General features: G+C 48.6%; 1 protein-coding gene and 1 long non-coding RNA gene across 2 annotated transcripts; one reads left to right on the top strand and one right to left on the bottom strand.

The window, feature by feature from the left end:
• Positions 1 to 16,246: 16,246 nt before the first annotated feature.
• On the bottom strand, positions 16,247 to 17,369 carry LOC115831189. Its single transcript, XR_004026698.1, has 2 exons — positions 17,276 to 17,369; positions 16,247 to 16,429 (listed from the first exon to the last, which is right to left on the bottom strand). It is a non-coding gene; the product is annotated as an uncharacterized LOC115831189 (long non-coding RNA).
• Positions 17,370 to 20,011: 2,642 nt separating this feature from the next.
• On the top strand, positions 20,012 to 21,062 carry NEUROG3 (neurogenin 3). Its single transcript, XM_030798129.1, has 2 exons — positions 20,012 to 20,250; positions 20,417 to 21,062. Exon 2 carries the CDS (start codon positions 20,418 to 20,420, stop codon positions 21,060 to 21,062), a length of 645 nt encoding a protein of 214 aa, XP_030653989.1. The 5' UTR covers positions 20,012 to 20,250; position 20,417.
• Positions 21,063 to 22,384: the final 1,322 nt, after the last annotated feature.

The following is a 22,384-nucleotide window of genomic DNA, read 5'->3' as shown; positions in this document are numbered from 1 at the left end:
ACTTCACTAGCACTATTCCCTACATCTAATAATATAAAGATAAAATGACAATTCAAGAATACAAAACATATACTGTGGCTGGGCGCGGTGGCTCATGCGTGTAATCCCAGCACTTTGGGAGGCCGAGGCAGGTGGATCATTTGAGGTCATTTGAGATCATTGAGCTCCTCTGCTGTCCTCCTACCCATCTTCCCACTATTCCTAGCTATAACCTAGAAATTTAGGTTAAATTAGACCGAGAGCCTTCAAAGCCCTTAGTAGGTAGACTATACTTAATTTCTGTAAATAAATTTTAAGGACTGCAAGACTCTGTCCTACATCAATTGTATGCAAATCAATTGCTTTACTTAAGCTAAGCCCTTGCTAGATTGGTGGGACCTAAACCCATGAAAATTTAGTTAACAGCTAATCAGCTGGCTTCAGTCTACTTCTCCCCCTGTTGAGGGGGAAAAAGGCAGGAGAAGCACAGGCAGGATTGAAGCTGTTCCTTTGAATTTGCAAGTCAACATGAAATATCACCTCATGGTAAAAAGATGGCTCAACATCTGTCTTTAGATTAACAGTCCAATGCTTGCTCAGCCATTTTACCCTTATACCTATGTTCATCTATCGTTGACTATTTTCAACTAACCATAAAGACATCAGAACATTATATCTACTGTTTGATGCCTGAGCTGGGATAGTAAATACTGACTTAAGTCTTCTAATCCAAGCAGAACTGGGTCAACCAGGGACCCTATCAGGAGATGATCAGACTTATAATGTTATTGTCACTACCCACACATTTGTTATAATTTTCTTCATAGTTATGCCCATTATAATCGGGGGTTTCAGCAAACTGACTAGTCCCCCTAATGATTGGTGTGCCAGACATGGCATTTCCCTGGATAAATAATACAAGCTTCTGACTTCTTCTCCCATCTTTTCTACTCCTACTTGCATCCTCAATAGTCAGGTGCCAAGACCGGCTGAACAGTCTACCCTCCCTTAGCAGAGTACCTAGAACATGCAGGAGCCTCTGTTGACTCGACCATTTTTTCACTCCACTTAGCAGGTGTATCCCCTATTCTAGGCGCTATTAATTTCATTACCACAATTATTAACATAAAACCCCCAGGTATATCTCAATATCAAACACCCCTCTTCATTTGATCAATCCTTATCACAGCAGCCCTATTACTTTTATCTCTTCCAGTTCTAGCTGCTGGCATCACCATGCTATTAACTGACCACAACCTCCACTTTCTTTGACCCTGCTGGTGGAGGTGACACTCTCTTATATCAACACTTCTTCTGATTTTTTGGTCATCCAGAAGTCTATATCCTTATTCTACCAGGTTTTGGAATAATTTCCCATATTGTAACTTACTACTCCAGGAAAAAAGAACCATTAGGTTATATAGGCATAGTATGAGCCATAATGTCTATTGCATTCCTAGGAATTCCTAGGTTTATCGTCTGAGCCTATCACATATTTCCAGTGCACATAGATGTTGATACCCAAGCATACTTCACATCTGCCACCATTATTATTGCTATTCCCACTGGTGTCACAGTCTTTAGCTAATTAGCCACACTGCATGGTGGTAACATCAAATGATCCCCTGCAATGCTCTGAGCACCAGGGTTCATTTTCCTTTTCACAGTAAGAGAGTTAACTGTTACTGTATTAGCCAACTCATATTAGACATTGTTCTATATGATATATTGTAGCACATTTCCACTACGTTTTATCAATAGGAGCAGTATTTGCCATTACAGGAGGCTTCGTACATGGATTCCCTCTGTTTTCAGGTTATACACTTAACCAAACCTGAGCCAAAATTCACTTTACTATTATATTCGTAGGCATAAACCTACCTTTTGTCCCACAACACTTTCTCGGACTGTCGGGAATGTCTCAACGATAAGCTGATTACCCTGATGCATATACTGCATGAAATATTATCTCATCCATAGGCTCATTTATCTCACTAACAGCAGTAATACTAATAATCTTCATAATCTGAGAAGATTTTGCTTCAAAACGAGAAGTACTAATAGTCAAATTCCCAACTACAAACTAAGAGTGATTTTATGGCTGCCCACCACCCTATCATACACTTGAAGAGCCAGCCTACATAAAAGCCTAAGCGAGAAAGGAAGGAATCAAACCCCCAAAACTGGTTTCAAGCCACCTTTATACCCTCTATGACTTTCTCCATGAATATTAGTAAAACGATTACATAACTTTGTCAAACTTATAGTTTAGAATCCTATATATCTTCACTGCTGATCCATTTCAACTAGGTCTCCAAGATGCTACATCTCCTATTATAGAAGAACTACTCCATTTTCATGATCACACTCTCATAATCATTTTCCCGATCAGCTCCCTAGTTCTCTATATTATTTCCCTCATATTAACAACAAAACTAATGCATACTAGCACTACAGATGCCCAAGAAGTAGCTGTATGAGCTACCTTACCCGCTATTATCCTAATCTTAATCGCCCTCCCATCTCTATGCAGCCTATATATGATGGATGAAATCAATAACCCCTCTCTCACTGTCAAAACCATAGGACATCAATGATACTGAAGTTATGAGCACACAGATTACAAAGGCTTAAGCTTTGATAACTACATGATCCCTACGACAGACCTAAAACCAGGGGAACTATGACTCCTTGAAGTTGGTAATTGAGTAGTTCTCCCAGTAGAAATCCCCATTTGCATACTAATTTCATCAGAAGATATTCTACACTCATGAGCGGCCCCATCACTGGGTCTCAAAACAAATGCAGTCCCTAGGCACTTAAATCAAGCAACCTTAACATCCACATGACCAGGCCTTTACTACAGCCAGTGCTCAGAAATCTGCGGATCCAACCACAGCTTCATATCCATTGTTCTCGAATTAGTTCCCCTAAAATATTTTGAAAGCTGATCAGCATCTATTCTATAATATCACTGTAAAGCTAATTAGCATTAACCTTTAAAGTTAAAAACTGAGGATTTTAAATTCCCCTACAGTGAGATGCCCCAATTAGATACAGCCACATGATTTATTACTATTCTATCTACGATCATAACTTAATTTATCTTATTTCAATTAAAAATCTCAAAATTTATTTATCCTATGAACCCTGCACTGAAAACATTTGAAACACAAAAACACGAAAGCCCTTGAGAACTAAAATGAACGAAAACGTATTCACTTCTTTCATTACCCCAACAATTCTAGGCCTACCCATAGTGACCTTAATTATTTTATTCCCCATCCCCAACTGCTTAGTAAAAAATCGACTGACTTTCATTCAACAGTGACTATTTCAACTTGTATTGAAACAAATAATAACAATACATAATATCAAGGGATGAACCTGATCCCTTATATTAATTTCCCTTATTCTTTTTATTGGCTCAACTAAACTTCTAGGTCTTCTACCCCACTCATTCACACCACCTACTCAACTGTCAATAAATTTAGGAATAGCTATCCTTCTGTGGGCAGGGGCAGTAATTACTGGCTTTCACTTTAAAACTAAGGCTTCCTCAGCCCACTTCCTACTACAAGGCACACCTATCCCACTTATCCTTATATTAGTAATCATTGAAACTATTAGCCTTTTTATTCAACCAATAGCACTAGCTGTACAGTTAACAGCCAACATTACAGCCAGCCACTTACATTACAGCCAGCCACTTACATTACAGCTGGCCACTTACATTACAGCGCACCCAGCGCAGCTCATGAAAATCCAGCCATGTTTTCTTTCTACCCCAACTCTGGAGGGCCTTCTGCTCCTAGTCTGGCTCCTCTTCCTCATCCTATAATCCTTCTTCAAATGGCCACCAGCTGATTCACCAACTGTACTCAAGTCTGACATCTGGGCTCCCAGGTCAGCATCCCTCCCCCTTGTACCATGCTGAGGTTCACCTTTCCACAAAGTCATCCTGAAGACTGGGATCCTGTCTTGCTCCTCCACCCCAGACTCCATCTCAGCTCTAGTCACACACACACACACATACACACACACGGCCACCTAGCTCCACCCCAATCCTAAATTTTGCCTGACATTCAGATTGCCCAATTAGCTGCTTTACCATTATGAGTCTGTCTGAACTCTGGGTCAGCCAGGCCCACCTGGACTTTCTGGCTGCATCCTATTATAACCTACATGCTGCCAGCTGCCCAGCTGTCAGCAGAACTTGTGATCTGAGCTGTCTTCCCAGCCTGGTCCTCACTGGGTTCTCACCACATGATGTTCACACCTCCATTAGGCCACAGGCAGTCCCCTCTGGCAGAGGACATTTGTGATTTGATTTTAGGGGCACTCCTTCCCCATTATGAGTCCATGAAGTTCAGGTGAAACGGACCCCTCATTTTCCACCACCACCCCCAACCCTCATACAAAGTATTTTAGGGACAGAGCATCAGCCCCAGGCTGAGCCTTCAAAGCATCTCATTCCTCTGCCCTAGAGATTGATTCAGAGATGGTCACACAACCCCAGTCAAACAAATCAGAGCTAACGAGACTCACTTTTAAGACTAATCTGAGCTATAAAGAAAGCAGATGCATCTAGCAAGACTTCTCCTGGAGTGGAAGAGAATGTTTCTCTACTAGGACATAGGCTTGTCCTAACAGGCCCAAAGCACTTCCTTGACTCAGTTACGATCATTAGGCTATTTTTCCTGGAACTCACCCCCGAATAGGAGAGAACATCTAGGGCCTGTGCAGAACAAATCTACAGGGCATAGACTTATCTTTCCAGGGACTCTGCTCCTGCTTCTTCAATGCCAGTCCTGGGAAAAGCTTGAGATATCAACTAACTGATGGCTCTAATGTTAATCTTGCCCATGGGGCAGGTAATTGCACTTTTGTTCCTCAGCTCCTTCTATACTCTGCTCTGCTGGGACTGGCCATGCAAACCCCAGCCTTTGTTTTGCTAACTGCTTTGCCTGCTGACTTCCTGTAAAGTTTTGACCACATAGGGGACTCTAGAGGGAGACTGGGAGGCAGGAAGGGGTGAGAAGGGACTTGCTTTTCTCTGTTTGCTGGTATTTCCTGTCAGCATGGCCTTGTCAGCATGGCCAGAAATTTATTCCGGATAAGAAGTTTCCCACTTCCTTTGGCAACCTCAGCACTAGCCTCATCGAACCCCCTTATTGGCATCAGCATGAGCTGACGATGACCTCATCAGGGGTCCGAGCTCTGGCTTCACAGAAGCTCCAAGATTCTAGGTTCTAATCGTCTGAACCTTCCCTTTGTTCCCCCAGCTTAGAGGTTGCAACTGCTTTCTGTAGTTATTACTCTGTGTCTCCTTGGTGTAACCTTTTTGCTTTTTCCAACTTCCAACACTTGCTTGACCAATTCCCCATGTTAAATTCTTTCAGCTGAAGCACCTAGAGTACTTTCTGTTTTCTTTATTGGACCTTGACAAATTCATCTGTTAGCACAGTGGTCAGGAAACTTTTTTTTATAAAGTGTGAATTGGTAGATATGTCAAGTACCAGAGTACCAGAGGCCATATGGTCTCTCTGGTGTGACTACTGAACTCTTTTATCATAGATCCTAAATGAATGAGCATAGTTGTATTTCAATAAAACTTTCTATAAGAAAACAGATGCTAGGCCATGGTTTCCTGGCTCATGTATTAAACCAAGATTTCAAAGGAGTCATAGTAGGTTAAAACAGTAAACCAACCCACTTACAACCTAAGCCTAGTGATTAGTAGGGAGTGATTAGACCTATCCTCTAACTTTGGGAAAGTTGCAGTCCTGTCTTGAACTTTGGGGTCTTCCTTTATAAGACAGATGATTGAGCCATTACTAAATAATTCTTATGATTTCTTCCAGCTCTAAGAGCTCTGTGGTTCTGTTATTATCTCCAAAACACTAAATCTGTAAAGCAACTTCTCAAGTCAATTGCCCCAGCAAGCAAACTGAGGTAGAGATTACTGTGCAGGAAGTTTAGGAGAGAATTATCTTAGGATCAACACCCACAAGTGGTAAAGGAAAGAAAGAAAGCAGGACTGGGAAGAGGGAGAAGTTGGGCTGAGATGTTGTCTCAACAGAGGACTCAGTTTACTGGAGGGGAGCTTTGAAGCTAGGATGGCCCTTGATGTTATTCCAAGTTGGAGTGACAGGGATGAACTTGTATACCCTACGTTGACTAGTCATCATATGCAGGCTGCCCCAAGAAAGGGGCATGACCTTGAGTCAGGCAACTATATTAGGGTAAGGCCACTTCTGAAGAGGACTGAGAGCTGAAGGCACTCATTGCATCTGGGGGAGTGTATTAGTCTGTTCTCACACTGCTATAAAGAACTGCTTGAGACAAGGTAATTTAGAAAGGAAAAATGTTTAATTGACCCACAGCTCCAGATGGCTGGGGAGGCCTCAGGAAACTTACAATCATGGCGGAAGGTGAAGGGGAAGCAAGGCACCTTCTTCACAAGGCAGCAGGAGGGAGAATGAATGCAAGAGGAATTACCAAACACTTATAAAACCATCAGATCTTGTGAGAATTCACTCACTATCATGAGAACAGCATGAGGGAAACCATCCCCCCCCATGCAATGACCTCTACATGTTCTCTCCTTTCATATGTGGGGATTATGGAGATTTGGGGGATTACAACTCAAGATGAGATTTTGGGTGGGGACACAGCCAAACCATATCAGGAAGTAAGTCCTTCATTACCAAATGAAGGGTGGAGCATCACAGCATCCACTACAGTCCTCCCCCTTGTGCACTCAAATCTTGGATTCACATTTTTGTATAAGTTCAGAGTGCAATTTCTCTAGAATTCTGGAAGGCTTTCTTTCCTGGAGAAAAACTTGGAAAATGAAGGCACCACCTAGAAGAAAACAATACCCCCTGCTGTATTTGGTCTCAGACCCCAACCAACACACATAAGCTCTCTCTCTTTTTCTATCCATTCTAGGTTTCCTTCACCCACGGATAGCATCTCTGCTGGTCATAGTGGCTTACCTGACGGCATGACCCAAATCCTCATCCCTGGGAAGTCTGAGATGTCATCACTATGCTATACTCACCTGTGGCCATTGCACTAGCTTATTTACCACCAAAATTGGGCAAGGGAGTTCTATGATGCTCCCAGGTGGATCATCTGGGTAGCAAACCTAGTACCACTCCCTGCCTACACTGTGTAGCAGCAGTCCTACACCATTCTGGGGATCAAGATCAATTACTCATGCCAAGATAGTGACTCAATTTTTTGCTTCAGAGAGCTTGACCTACTAATATTACAGCCTTAACTTGTAGTTCAGTGGACATCTGCCTCTAGCTTTATCTTTTGGTAGAGCATTGCCCCTTTGGAGTCATAAAGTCTCCGTGCCCAGAGTGGTGGAGACAGGCAGCCAAATTCCCCAAGAAGGTCATTAAGACTCAGTGATGGAAAGTGGAGCTACTCTGACTTCCAAACTTTTGATTGCTGGACTTAGGTGTTCTACTCTACTGAGTACACAATGCCATATAAAGTGTGTTGATTTAGAGTCTATAAAAGTGTTCTGGAAGATCCTTTCTGACTCAGTGGTACCTTCATTCATTCCAAGGCTCTGTCAGGCCAGCAATTTCTTAACAGTGCCATATGTGAAATGACCAGTAGATCCCATGATCCTGTGTCTACTTCTTTACCTCCTTTACTATGAAATGGGCCCCTTGATCCCACACAATGCAGTGTGAGTATTCTAAGACAGGAGATTCATGTTGGAGCTGGGATACCTAGGAAGGCCTCTGCAAAAGTGGAGACAGCTTTTTCCCGTAAGACACAGCATTGAAGCAAACTTCACATTTTAATATTTCAGGACCATTGCCTCCTGTCTTCATTTTTTCCTCTTATCTGCTCTTTCCATACTTTAATACCCTTGTGGTATCCCCTAGGGCATAAAGAATGGCCCATTAAGGACCGACTAAAAAACAAATTCAAGGATGAATTTGATATAGTCTCCCTGCCTTGCACTTTAGGTTCTCACCCCCAACCCCAGGTATGTAGTAGTCTACATCTCATACATTTGCAGAGCTCTCTACTGCTTTTAAAACACGTATTCAGCAACACATTTGTAATGCCAAGGCTTTCTTACACCTATATGAAACATTCAACTGTCTTTCGGGCTCATTTGTACATGATAACTTGCTCCAGGTAGAATTAAGGGATCCTTCCCTTGGCCTTTGGGACAGCATAGCCCCCTGGTTGTCCTCCTCCCTTTCTGTCCACTCCCTCTTAGTCTCCTTACCCAGCTCCTACTCCTCTCTTCTGCCTTTAGAGGGTGGAGTACCTGAGACTCATTCCTAGGCCCTTCTTGTTTCATTCCATGAGCTTTCCACAAGCCATCTCATCCACACCCAAACACTAACTATACCCAAATGGCTCACAAATGTATGTCCTCAGCCCAGACCTCCACCAAGAACTGTATAGCCAACAGTCCACTCAAAATCTCCACTTGAATGTCTCAAAGGTGCCAAACATGTGTCTTCCAGAGACCTCCATCTCATTGAAAGGCACTGATCTGCAGTGAGCGGGTCCATGCAAACCTACCCACAAAGGCTGAGGAAGCTGAGGGACCAAAGAAAGAAGCTGACAGATCCAGTTTCTCAGAAACATTTAATGGGTACTTATGAACAGAAGCCCATCTTGGCCAGCCATGAGATGAGATGGTAGATCCCTGTACTTTTATCCCAGACCAGGGCTTATACACCATACGGAATTTGCCTAAGGGCAGAATTTATGGTAAGTATCTGTTTATCATAATATCAAGGTTGTTTTGACTTAAGGGCAGGATTTACAGTAAGTATGTGAAAGTAGAAATCTTAGAGGCATTCCCAGAACTGGGATTAATCAGAAATCAGCATGGTGGATTAGCATCCAAGATGAAGTTGCCTTAGCCTCCACAGGCACCATTTGTACTATCCCCTCCCTAATGCCTTATATTCTATCACCAGACCTGCCCACTGTCCCTCTTGCACATCAATCCACCCACTTCTCTCCATTCCCATTGTCCTTACCCTGGTCAGGCCCCATCCTCTCTCACCTGGGAAGCTATGCCTTTTGGCTTCTCCTCTGTTCATGCCAACCTGCTCTTCACATACACACTGGTCTCTTCATAAATGTTCATTATGAACATGTCATCCCCAGCTCAAAACCATGTCATGTTCCTGTTGCTCTCAGAGTAAATACTCACAAAACTCTGCAGAACCCAGTGCTACCAGCATATCCAGCTTCATCGTGAACCTCTCTCTCTTGTTCTCCGTGAGCCCTACACAAAGCCATTTTACTTTACCAAATGTGCCATGATCCTTCCTGCTTCAGGCATTTATGTAAGTTAATCCTCTTTCTAGAGCACCTTTCCTGACCCCTGCATCCTCCTACTGTAAGCTCTCATTGCACCCTAAAGTTTTTCACTCATAGCTGTCATCAGAGTGTCATCATCTATGTGTATGATTGCTTTGTTAATGTCTGATTCCACAAGCAGACTAATTGTTGCCCTGTAAGGGACTATGGATGTTTTGCTCATCCCTATCACTGACCCAGTAGCCAGCACATAGTAACCCTCAATAAAGCATTGCCCTTCCCATGAGCTAAGCATCATTCTAAGTGTTATTCATGTATTAGCTCATTTAATCCTAGAACAACCCTAGGAATGAATACTATTATTTTCTCCATGTTATTAATAAAAGAAGTGGGGCCAGAGAAATTAAGTAATTTGTCCAACATCGCAAGAGAATAAGATTCATACATAGCCTGGATTCAAACCCACCTGCCTGATTGGAGTTGGTGCTCTTGATCACTCCTTATGCTGCCTCTTCACTTAACAGAGAAGCAGTCTCCAGTTCCACGGAGCTGGAGTTAGGATCAGGAGCCCCAGTACTCTTCCTGCCAGCCTTGGTTCCTGCAGCTTTGCCTGTAGTAGCTCTATCAAAAGTTTATAATCTACTCATCTATGGCCTGGCCTCAACTCTGCCTTCATATCAAAGTCACTGGGGGCATTTCTTAAATTTTCAGACTTCTGGGTTACAAGAGGGCCTACTCTGGGCTTGCAGGCACACAAGGTTTCTATAATTCTTGGGGAATGAAGTCATGGGAGAAGACAGGCCCTCCTGTGCAGTCTGTACAGCTATTCCAGGCCAGAGAATAGGAGGTCCTGACAGAGATGATTCAATTTCATCCGAAGAAGACTCTCAGTGTTTATCTGCTAGGAAAGACATGGTCATAAATAGCCCAAATCCCTGCTTTTCTAATTCAAACCACTTCCCCTGGGTCTAATCTCTAAGAGGAACAGCTGGCCACCACACTGTCATAATGATCCTTCATAAACGTTTATGGGACAGAGGTAAGGTGTGCCTAATTGATGTGGGCCATCTTGGTGTCTGGGTAATTTTATTGACAGGAATTTGATTTGTAGTTTCCTGTGCAGACTAGAAGCTCTGCAAAAAAAGTGCTGCCTTCTGCACTAGCATCTGCAAAGTGTACCCCACCCACCAAATAAGTTCGCATGCCAGGGAGCCTCCAAGCCTGCTCTGGTTTCTGGTGGAAAAGAGTGACTGAGCCACAGGCACACACCCCCAGCTGGCCTCATTCATAAGGCCTGCACCTCCTTCTTTAGTAGTTGTTCAGCAAGGAGCCTACGCTGGGTTGGTTTTCCAACAAGCTCACAAGTGGGACCCACAGTGTAACACAGAGCCAGGGTGGACTTGAGGTCAGAAGACCTATTCTTATTCCCACTCCATGATATTATACAAATGAGTGCCCCTGGGTGAGTCACATCACCCCTCTGAAGCCTCAGTTTCCTCATCTGCAAAATGGCAGGCTGATCTCTCATGATGCTACCTCACTGATTTGATAAGAAACAAAGGGTGAGAAAATGCCACCCAAATATAAACCTACGTCATAACCATGGATGATACTGTTAGAGGGGTCGCTTAAGTTTGCAGGCTCTGAAGTGGGCTGCATGACAGTGGGCAGCACAGGAACAGCCACATAGTAAAACTTCTAGTTACACTTATTTTATTTCCTGAGCATAAATTTCTTAGGGATAAATGTATATATATATATATATATATATATATATATACATTTTTTTTTTTTTTTTGAGATGGAGTCTGGCTCTGTCACCCAGACTGGAGTGCAGTGGTGTGATCTCGGCTCACTGCAACCTCTGCCTCCCAGGTCCAAGCAATCCTCCTGCCCCAGCCTCCCAAGTAGCTGCCTCAGCCTTCTAAGTAGCTGGGATTACAAGCATGCACCACCATGCCCAGCCAATTTTTTTATTTTTAGTAGAGACAAGGTTTCACCACATTGGTCGGGCTGGTCTTGAATTCCTGACCTCAAGTGATCCACCTGCCTCGGCCTCCCAAAGTGCTGGGATTATAGGAATGAGCCACTGCACCTGGCCTCTTAGGGATATATTTTATAACGTGCATATCATATTTGTTTATACATGATTGAACACACTACCTGCTGTTGCTGATCACTTTACACAAATTAGGTCATTTAAGGCCTAGAGGTAGGTACCTATTAAATTGGCCCCTTTTATAGGTGAAAAAATGAAGGTGCCTCAGAGAGCCTGAGCCAACAGACCAAGGTTATGCAGCTACTAGGTGGAGAAGTCCAAATTGGAACCCAGGCTGTCTGGGTCAAAACCCCATCCTCTTCTCCACTACTTCATATTTCCTGGCACAGAAGTACATCTGTAATTTATAAATAAATCAAACTTTGCTTATGTTTTTTGTTGTACATTAAGTATAGTAAGAATCATAAATAGCTAACAAATTTTGAAGGATGTGCCCAAAATAGTTTTCTGATAGGGCTACATAATCAAAAAAGTTGGGACCACCTGCTTTAAAGTCTAAAGAAGGAGGAACATGAGGATTATTTTACCCACAGTAGGGCTGAGACTGGAGTGAGGCAGATGGGGTGCACAGGGCACAAAATGTAATAATTTTCACTAAAATTTTTACCTCACTCTCTATGTTATGCAAGGCTGGCCCTGCCCCTTCAGCACTGGCAGAGAGTAAGGGGAGGTGAGGACACCACAGGGAGAGAAAAGATAAGTCTCTATTATTTATTGCTCCCAAACCCTTTAATTCCTTGCCCCCCGCAAAGCCCCTACTGGGACTAGCCCACCTCTGAAGAGCTCCAAAGGGTGACAGAGTGTAAATCTGGAGTGTGGGCAGTGGGTAGGGGGGCAGCAGGATGACAAAAGGAAGATTCTCTGCCAGCTAGCTGGAGTGGACACAATGGAAGCTGAGTTTCAGTCATGGCTATGTGACCTTGAGCCTCAGTGTGCTCTGGTAGAAAATGGAAATTTAAAAATCCCTTTCTGGCCAGGCACAGTGGCCTGTAATCCCAGCACTTGAACCCGGGAGGCAGAGGTTGCAGCGAGCCAAGATCAGCCTAGGTGATGAAGTGAAACTGTCTCAAAAATAAAAAATAAAAATCCCTTTCTGAGTCAAAAAAATAACAGATACTGGCAAGGTCACAGAGAAAAGAATGCTCACACACTGCTGGTAGCAATGTAAATTAGTTCCACTGCTGTGGGAAACAGTCTGGAGAGTTCTCAAAGAACTTAAAACAGAACTACCATTTGACCCAGCAGTCCCATTACGGGGTGTGTACCCAAAGCAATACAAGTCATTCTACCACAAAGGCACATGCGTATGTTCATCGCAGTACTATTCACAATAGCGAAGACACGGAATCAACCTAAGTACCCCTCAACGGTGGACTAGATGAAGAAAATGTGGTACATATACACCATGGAATACTACGCAGCTATAAAAAATGACATCATGCCTTTTGCAGGAACGTGGATGGAGCTGGAGGCCATTGTCCTAAGCAAATTAATGCAGGAACAGAAAACCAAATACTGCATGTCCTTACTTTTAAGTGGGAGCTAAACACTGAGTACACATGGACACGAGGAAGGGAACAATAGGCACTAGGGCTTATTTGAGGGTAGAGGGTGGGGAGAGGACGAAGATTGAAAAACTACCTCTTAGGTATCATGCTGATTACCTGGGTGACAAAGTTATCTGTACACCAAGCCCCTGAGACACACAATTTACCCATGTAACAAACCTGCACATGTACCCCTTGAACCTAAAATAAAAGTTGGAAAGAAAAACTAAATACACAAAATAAACAATAAAAATATATTTCTGGCTCCCTTGCAGATTATGTGAGTGTGTGAGAGGGTGATGCACCACCTTCAAAATTCTACATAAACATGAGTGTAACTAAGTACTGCATGGAAAACGGCACTGCCTCGCAATCTATTGCCTTTCCACTGCGTTAATCTTGAAATAATTCTGGACTCTCCTCACCTACCACCCCTGTCCCCTTCCTGCCTTCCCAACCTGATAACTGGAGCTGGAGGTGTGGGTGAGTATCTCATCCATGGTGACCTAAAGAACTGAGGTGGATGGATTCCTCCCCCTCTCACCCCAAACCAGCAATTCAGAAACCCTTTGGTTCTTACTGCTGCTGCCTAAAGAGAATCACCATGGGCATCGGAGGAGGCACCAGGGTTGGGGAAAAGAGGACCGGCCAGGCAGAGAGCTCATCTGCCATCTCAAGCCTGACTTCTACAGAGGAATTCCCAAATGAAAATGTCCCCTGCCCTAGGCCGGTGGATATGGGGAGTGTAAGTACCACATTCAGTGAAATCAATTCACACACAGAAAGTAAAAACAATATGTGTATGGCTGAGGGAGGCTGCCCCTCTAGGGAATGAGAAGAGCATCCAAGCTCACACAGACGGTGGGTGGGGCACACTTTCGGTTTTTCCAGAAACAGGCTTGGAGGAGAAAGGAGCTCAGTAGCCACACACCCACAAACCAGCTCCCCAGCTCCATCCCAGCACCTGAAGACAGGAAGGTCTGAAAGCCTGCTGTCAGCAAGCATGCCTGACCTGTTGCTGAGTGTCACAATGGCCCAAGAGTTACTTGTGCCCCAAGAGTTAAAAGATGGAGGCGGCAGAGGATGGCTTTCTAAACTCCCAGTGCCAAACCTATCTTTCCCCACTACCATCATTGCCCCCAGCCCTTCAATTGCTGGTGAAAGGCCAATTGGCCAGAAACTCAGACCCAAGGAAATTGTGTGTGTGTGTGTGTGTGTGTGTGTGTGTGTGTGTGTGTGTGTGTGTATTATTTGGGGAAGGGGAGTGACACTCTCTCTGGGTTTCCTCCATTCACAGCAGAAGGCCCATTGACGTCCAAAATTTACAAATTTTGCAAAGTTGAAGGGGAATTTACCGAGTATTTCCCTCACAGATCTCTCCTTTAACAGAGGAGAAACAGGCCCAGAGGAAAGGTATGCTTACAGTGGCACAGGAGTAGCGGCAGAGCCAGGCCGCCTCCCCACCCCACCCCCGGTCCTCACGCACATCTACTGCTCTTCCCATCAAGTTTTGTCACCGAGGCTCGCATCTGGAAACTTGCATGCAACCTGCTAAGGAGACAAGCAGGCTGGAGAAGCTGCCAAGCAGAATCCTCCCGGTGTACCCGCCCGCCCCTAGTGCGCCTCAGGTGGACGCCAACTCCTGGGAATCCCAGGAGGACGGGAGAGTCTTCACCATCCGAGAGTTCAAGAGCCCAAGGGTCAGGCGATGCCCAGCGAGCTCCCCCAGACTTTCCAACCCTCTCCGCTCCGTCCAGGGGCCCCTGTCCCAGCCAGCCTTTTGGCCGCGCTCTTCCTCCGCTGCCCTGCGCTCTCCTGGTTGCCAGCACTGTGCGGTGGCGCACCGCGCCAAAGGGCAAGAGCTCCAAACTGGAGCCGCCTGGAGGTGGCCTCCCCTCCCCCGCCGGGTTCCGTTGTTTATCTCTTCCTGGGGAGGGAAAGTCACACAGCCTGTTCGTTTCCTCAGCAGGGATGGACGCAGAGCCGGACATATGGGCATCTCGCGCTCCGCATCTGTGCCATCAGTCGCGTTTTCTGTGGATGCCTGCGTGTTTGTACGTGTGTGTGTATTGGGGCCAGGCGCTGGGAACAAATGTGCATTTGTTAAATTTGACAATAAAGTCCTGCAGCGAAGCTGCTAAGATTGGGGCGGTGGGTGGGGGTGGAAGACGGGGGGGTGGAGGAGAGCTAAACTCTCAAAAGGCGAGGCCAAAGCGCCTGGCCCAGGTATTATGTTGGGAGAAGGTGAGGAGAGCAGCTGCTCCTTCTCGCGGGGTGTGTATGGGAGCGAGGGTGCATGTGTCCCTGTGAAGAGTACACAACGATCTGCTCAACATATGTCGCCACAAATCACAGTGTCTCTCCCTCCTCCCACCCCCCGCTCCCTGCGCCGCTCCTGACCGAGCGCAGAGCAGAGAGGGGCGCTGAGAAGAGGCGCCGCTTCAACAGGTGTCTTGGTGCGCAATGCACCTTTTCACGCATTGACGGTCTCCGCCGCCGGCGGGGATAATGTGGACACTTTGTTTCCAGGCGCCGCGCGCGAGCTGCGGACGCCTAGGGGAGGCGGCCCTGAGCAGGGAGGGGGGATCTGGAAATAAAGACCTCGGGCTCTCCTGAGCGCCCGGGCCCTCTCTTCCCTTTGTTCGAAGACTCCCTGGGCCGGAGCTCCCTCGTGCGCACTGGGGGGTGGCATATGGCGCCCTGTCACCTACCCAAGAAAAAGAACTGGCCACCCTTTCAAGAGCGCACGAGGTCCCTGAGCCTGGGGAGGGGGAGTCTCTGAGGGAACGGCTTCTCTCCGAAAGTGGGTGAGGAGCCCGTCTTATCTCTCCCCACCCTGCCTCCACCATCCCCTCAGCTGGCGCAGCAGCCGTTGGGTGGGGAGCTGCGCTCTGGGCAGCACCAGCCTGCGGAAGCGCTCCAGCTCCTGGCAGATGAAATATGGGTCTGGTGAGCCCCTGGAGACCATATGCTTTCAATAAAAGAAGACAAATAGGACCGAGATAGGACTTGCAGCCAACCTGTTATAAATGAGTGGCAATTGGGCCAATGTACACGGGGGCAGGGCCCCCGCGGGGAGGCCTGCTTGGTGCCAAATCCATGTGTCAGCTTCTGGGACAGGTGTGTCCAGGGGCCAGGGGCCAGGTCTCCCCCCTCCGGATTTATCACGGCAAAGGTAATATTGTGCTAACTATGAGTAAACAATCATTGTGAAAATGAGGGAGAGTTTATCAGGGCGAACTAGTTGGGGGGTGGCTTAACAATAAAGTTGTTCGCCTTAGGAGCAGGTGACGGCTGGCTGCACGGACTCCCGCGGTAGATGTTTTCCAAAGCACTCCACTTTACAATCTCTTGTAATTATTTATTAAACGAAATCTATTTATTATTATTTTAGCAAACACTGGAGACAGGTGGGGCTTTCTTTTCGTCGTCTCCTTTTGTTTGAAGGGCTGTTTGAAGTGGCCAGTCTCGGCCCGGGCAGCTCGCTCGCCAGATTTTTGTCTTCCCCTCTTTCACTGCTGAGCTGAAGGCGAGAGAAAGAATCCCCCTCCTCTGGCAAGCCATTAGCTATTCAGCTTCCCATGGCCCCCCTCCCTCCCTGCACAATTCTCAAAGAGCCCCCAGGCAATGCTAAAACTACCCCAACCGACAGGAAGGCAGGAAGGCTGGCCGCTGCCTTCCTTCTTTTCCAATGTGCCCGCGGTCTCCAGGACTCTGGCTACCGCCTCTCTCCGGGACCCTCTCAGCCTCCAGCGGAACTTAGGTCTCAGGGGGTGTAGGGATGCGGGAGTCCTGGAGGTCTTAGGGGCGGTGGATGACCAGGAGCTACAGGAACAGACTCTGCTCTCTGCGGGAAGAGCCATTTCACAAACACTGCCGGTGCGCACGGAGTCATTACCGCCTGCGCCTCCGCAGCCAAAGGCACAGGAATTAACTTTGGAGAGGGGTCTATGCGTCCCCTGCAGCTGAGACAGAGGGCATGGATCCTCAATCTCTAATCCCCTAAGACCCCTTGACCTCCGGCCCTGGACTTCTGGCTGGAAGAGGACTGCGGGAAGTCCTTGCATCCCTCAAGAAGGCGGCTGCCCCCAGCCACCGCGCGCTCCTCGCCCTGTCTGCTTTTTGCGCAAAGCAGGAGTGATGGAGAACTGCAAGCCCTGGAGGGCCCTGAGCCGGAGGGGTTTGGGGGAGGCTGAATAAGAATTCCAAGCAGGTCCCAGAATTCCCTACCTATCAAGAAAGCTTAAAAGAATCCCCAGAGTCTTTTCTGGCATGGGAAGCTCACCCTGCGAACCTTGTCAGTATCCATTAGCCGCTCCAGGCAGGCCCCAGCCAGAGTGAGACGTACCCCTATCTGAGGTCCACTCACCCCCATCTGAGGTTCACCGCCAGATGAGAGTCATCCACAGGCCTCTGGGAAACCAGAGCGGTGCTTGGATCCCTCATGGCCAGGGTTCCCTCCATGGAGCTTAGCCAGGTCAGGAGGCCCTAGAGAAGCATGGTTTGGATTTTCTTTCCCAGACCAAAAAAGCTCCAAGTTAGTTCTCTCCCAGTTTCTAACTTGCAGGTAAATAAATCAAGCAAGGCTGGGGTATGAGGCAGACAAGTGTGAAGGAGGAGGAGGAGGAGGAGGAGGAGGAGGAGGAGGAGGAGGAGGAGGAAGAAGAAGAAGAAGAAGAAGAAGAAGGAAGAGAAGGAAGAAGAAGAGAAGAAGAAGAGGAGGAGGAGGAGGAGGAAGAGGAGGAAGAAGAAGAAGAGGAGGAAGAGAAGAAAGAAAGAAGTTTGAATGGACACTGGCTCCCCTTGCCTAGAAAATGGGACCATTACTTCTTTTCTAATCTGACCCCCAGACTCAGGACTTCCTCTATTTTCTGCATTTTGGGGTCTCTTGTTTTGCCTTGAAAAAAATGTTTTCCCCCAAATCAAGGAGCAGTAGCTGGTGCAAGGGAAAATCTAGGGCTAGGAGTCTTAAGATATGACTTCTATGTGGTTCTGATAGAACTTGCTGTGTGACCTTGACAGAGTCACTCCCCCTCTCTGGGCCTCGACTTTTTCATGTTTAAAGAAGGCCTGAAATTCCCATTCTTAATGAGAAGAAGACAAGTTCCTAGTGAGTGGTGACCTAAGGGAGGAGCTGCAGCAAAATGCTAACCCGACAGTCCCAGATGGTCCCTTTGTTGGTTCTGACCCTGGTCTCAGGCTTCATTTCCCCACAGCAAGGGAAGGAGCCTCTGCTCACAGAGCACCAGCTAAGATCAGCAGGACGGCGCCACACCCCCGCCCAGTCCTAGAGCCCCCCTCTCGCTGGTTCCTGAGCATATCACCCTCTTCCTTGGAGGAAAATTTGCCCCCAGGCAGCCTGGGCGGTAAGAGGCTATCACTAGGGCAGACTCACAGATCTACCTCATCCCCTCACCCCACCCTACAGTCTCGAAGTCGGATCCTGTCCCCTCCTGCAGTTTCCGGGAGACTCAGGATATCTGGACCTGCTAGAAAGTGAAGCCTTCCTCGCCTAAGGAGACTTAAACCCGGATACTTAACCCTCCCGCCTCAGCTTCTTCCTCCAGGCACGACAGGGTCAAGAGAGAGAAGCGGAAGCTGCAACCCCTCACCCTGAGTGACCGGAAGCAGAAGACCACGGGATGTCCCAGGCGGGGACAAGAGGAGGGGCTGGGGAAGAAAGGAGGGATGATGATTCCCTTTGGAAAGGTTTCCAGAGAGCGCTACCAGGGACAACCCGAGGGGCTGGGGGAGTCCCTGCCTTGTGCTCTCTGTGCGATGCCCGAGTGATGCCGAGGCAGGGGGCTGGAGCAGGTGACTGCTGGCAGCTGCTGTCTGTCTGTGATTGGACCGGAGAACTAAGGGGAGAAAAAGTTTATCTGCTTCTCCCAGTGCCTGCACACTGTGATGGTTCAAAAGACACAAGGGGGAGGGGCACAGAGGCTCTGCTTCCCAGCGCTTTGGGAGACTGAAGTGAAAGGAACGCTTGAGCCCAGGAGTTCAAGACCATCCTGGGCAACAAAGCAAGACCGCCCCCCTCCCATACAAAATAAAAATAAAAATAAATTAGCCAGGCACAGTGGCGCATGTCTGTAGTCTCAGCTACTCGGAAGGCTGAAGTGGCAGAATAGCCTGAGCCCAGGAATTCAAGGCTGCAGTGAGCCGTGATTGCACCACTGCAGTCCAGCCTGGGCGACAGAAGGAGACCGTTTTTTGGTTTTGTTTGTTTGTTTGTTTGTTTAAAAAAAAAAAGGCACAAGAGCTCACTGTGAACTCCTGGTTCCTTCCTCCCCTCCTCACACTTCCCAGAACTCTTCTTGTCATGGTTCCTGGCCAGAACGCTGGGATACTATCTACAAGCTGTAGTAGGCTTGTAGTAATGGAATGTCCCCTTGAGGGTCCCCCCACAGCCACTCCCTGCCTCTGGAGTGGGATCTATGGGGGTGGGGTTCTAAGCGCCTCTGGGGAGTGTGAGGTAGCATCTCAGGTTGTGGCAGAGGCTCGGACACCCCCAAAAGAAGGTCTGCGAATGGAAGGGACATAGGCAGGATCTCTCTCAGTGATGGCCCCTGTCTTCCAGGATGAAGACAGGCAGTGAAACACCAGGAGAGCAGGGCGTCCTTTAGAATTCCTGGACCCTTCTCCAGGCTGCTAGTCAGGACAACAAGCTCCTGGTTGTCTTTGCCACTATCTTCCTGTGCGATTTCAGACAAGCTACCTCCCTCACTGAGCCTAAATTTCCCCATGTGTAACGTGCGGGCATTGTACCCTAGAGGCATCAAAGTCCGCTCCAGGACAGATGCTAAGGAAAGATAGGCTAGGAGCAAAGCGGTCTGAGGTGGCCTGACGAGAGCCACACGAGGCTCTTCTCACTGGGCGAGGCTCTTTGAGGAACCGAGAGTTGCTGGGACCCAGCCTGCCCGCGAGAGAGCAAACAGAGCGGCGCTCCCCTCCCCCGACCCCGGCCCTTTGTCCGGAATCCAGCTGTGCCCTGCGGGGGAGGAGCGGGCTCGCGTGTCGCGGCCCCAGGGCCCTGGCGCTGATTGGCCGGTGGCGCGGGCAGCAGCCGGGCAGGCACGCTCCTGGCCCGGGCCAAGCAGATAAAGCGTGCCAAGGGGCACACGACTTGCTGCTCAGGAAATCCTCGCGGTCTCACCGCCGCGCCGCGAGAGAGAGAGCGACAGAGGCCCGGGACCCCATTCTCTCTTCTTCTCTCCTTTGGGGCTGGGGCAACTCCCAGGCGGGGGCGCCTGCAGCTCAGCTGAACTTGGCGACCAGAAGCCCGCTGAGTTCCCCACGGCCCTCGCTGCTCATCGCTCTCTATTCTTTTGCGCCGGTAGAAAGGTAACATTTGGAGGCCTCCGAGGGACGGGCAGGGGAAAGAGGGATCCTCTGACCTGGCGGGGGCTGGGAGGATGGCTCTTTTTGTTTTTTTCCCACCTAGCCTCGGAATCGCGGACTGCGCCCAGTGGCCGACTCAAGCTTACCCTTCCCTCTGACCCCGCGGTAGGATGACGCCTCAACCCTGGGGTGCGCCCACTGTCCAAGTGACCCGTGAGACGGAGCAGTCCTTCCCCAGAGCCTCGGACGACGAAGTGACCTGCCCCACGTCCGCCGCGCCCAGCCCCACTCGCACACGGGGGAACTGCGCGGAGGCGGAAGGGGGCGGCTGCCGAGGGGCCCCGAGGAAGCTCCGGGCACGGCGCGGGGGGCGCAGCCGGCCTAAGGGCGAGTTGGCACTGAGCAAGCAGCGACGGAGTCGGCGAAAGAAGGCCAACGACCGCGAGCGCAATCGAATGCACAACCTCAACTCGGCGCTGGACGCGCTGCGCGGTGTCCTGCCCACCTTCCCAGACGACGCGAAGCTCACCAAGATCGAGACGCTGCGCTTCGCCCACAACTACATCTGGGCGCTGACTCAAACGCTGCGCATAGCGGACCACAGCTTGTACGCGCTGGAGTCGCCGGCGCCGCACTGCGGGGAGCTGGGCAGCCCAGGCGGTTCCCCCGGGGACTGGGGGTCCCTCTACTCCCCAGTCTCCCTGGCTGGCAGCCTGAGCCCCGCTGCGTCGCTGGAGGAGCGACCTGGGCTGCGGGGGACCACCTCTTCCGCCTGCTTGAGCCCAGGCACTCTGGCTTTCTCAGATTTTCTGTGAAAGGACCTGCCTGTCGCTGGGCTGTGGGTGCTGAGGGTAAGGGAGACAGAGGGAGCCGGAGCCGTAGAGGGTGGCCGACGGCGGTGGCCCTCAAAAGCACTTGTTCCTTCTGCTTCTCACTGGCTGACCCCGGGCCGGCCCAGGCCTCCACGGGGGCGGCAGGCTGGGTTCATTCCCCGGCCCTCCGAGCCGCGCCAACTCACGCAACCCTTGCTGCTGCCCGCGCGAAGTGGGCATTGCAACTGCGCTCATTTTAGGCCTCCTCCCTGCCACCATCCCATAATCTCATTCAAAGAATACTATAATGGTAGCACTACCCGGCCGGAGCCGCCCACCGTCTTGGGTCGCCCTACCCTCACTCAAGTCTGTCTGCCTCTCAGTCTCTTACCACCCCTCCTCCAGTGTGATTCAATCCAATGTTTGGTCTCTCAGCGCTTACTCCCCTTGCCCTTCTCCAAAGACGCTGCCGATCTTCTCTACTCCCAATCAGGTCCGAGGTTTCAGGGCGCCTCACTCTGCCTTAAAGCCACGAAGGCGACCCTCTGCCTTCTCCTCGTGCACTTTTCGGAGCCATTGCCCTCCCGGGGCGGAAGACCAGGCTGTGAACTGGGAAAGCGCTAGCCGGGCCGGGGAGCACCTCCCCAGCCTCCCTGCGAACTGCGCCTGAAACGTGAGCTGCGCTGCAGGTGCCTGGAGCACCGCGCATCTTTTTTTTTTCAATCGGTTTGTAAATTATATGATGTCTTTTGAAATCAATTTTGGTACAGTAAATTATATGGCCCCTCCCCTGTTTTACACATTTGTATTTATTAATGAGATTTCACAGCAAGGAAAAGTCTATATTTTGTATATTAGATTATTTAGGGATTGCTGGATGAGATTTTAAGCCAATAAAAAAAAAACGGACCTTCAAGAAGCCTTGGCAAGGTGACTCCATTGTGCGTTGGGGAGAGGAGGGTCACAGTCACTACCGCTGAGGAAAAGCACCTCTGTCCAAGGAGAGGGATGACATTCTTTCTAGCGGTCTGGGCTAGAGCCAGGGCAGATTGGGTTTGGAGAGCTGGAAGTCTTCTAAGTAATTATTGGTCCAGCTCCCCTTTTTCTATATAAGGCTCTTATTTCAAAGAGTGGTTTAGAAGGAAGACAAGCCTCCAACTAGGACTATTGACTCTCACTTGCTGGCCCTTTCCCCAACTCCACCAGCCTAGCTCTACAGCAACTGTTGGTTGCACTTGGGGAAGGGAGACAGTAATAATTCAATTGCCAAGTCAGAGTCCTCAGAAACACGGCTGGGCTGTGCATCCTAGAAATTTTCCCAAGGT

This window comes from Nomascus leucogenys, chromosome 18, assembly GCF_006542625.1.
Source record: "Nomascus leucogenys isolate Asia chromosome 18, Asia_NLE_v1, whole genome shotgun sequence".
In the NCBI taxonomy this organism is placed as follows: domain Eukaryota; kingdom Metazoa; phylum Chordata; class Mammalia; order Primates; family Hylobatidae; genus Nomascus; species Nomascus leucogenys.
The sequence above is the reverse complement of the archived record's forward strand: the minus strand, read 5'-3'. Positions and strand labels throughout refer to the sequence as shown.

Coding starts and splice junctions, on each gene's coding strand:
- NEUROG3 (XM_030798129.1), top strand. CDS start 20,418: ATGACGCCTCAACCCTGGGGTGCGCCCACTGTCCAAGTGACCCGTGAG.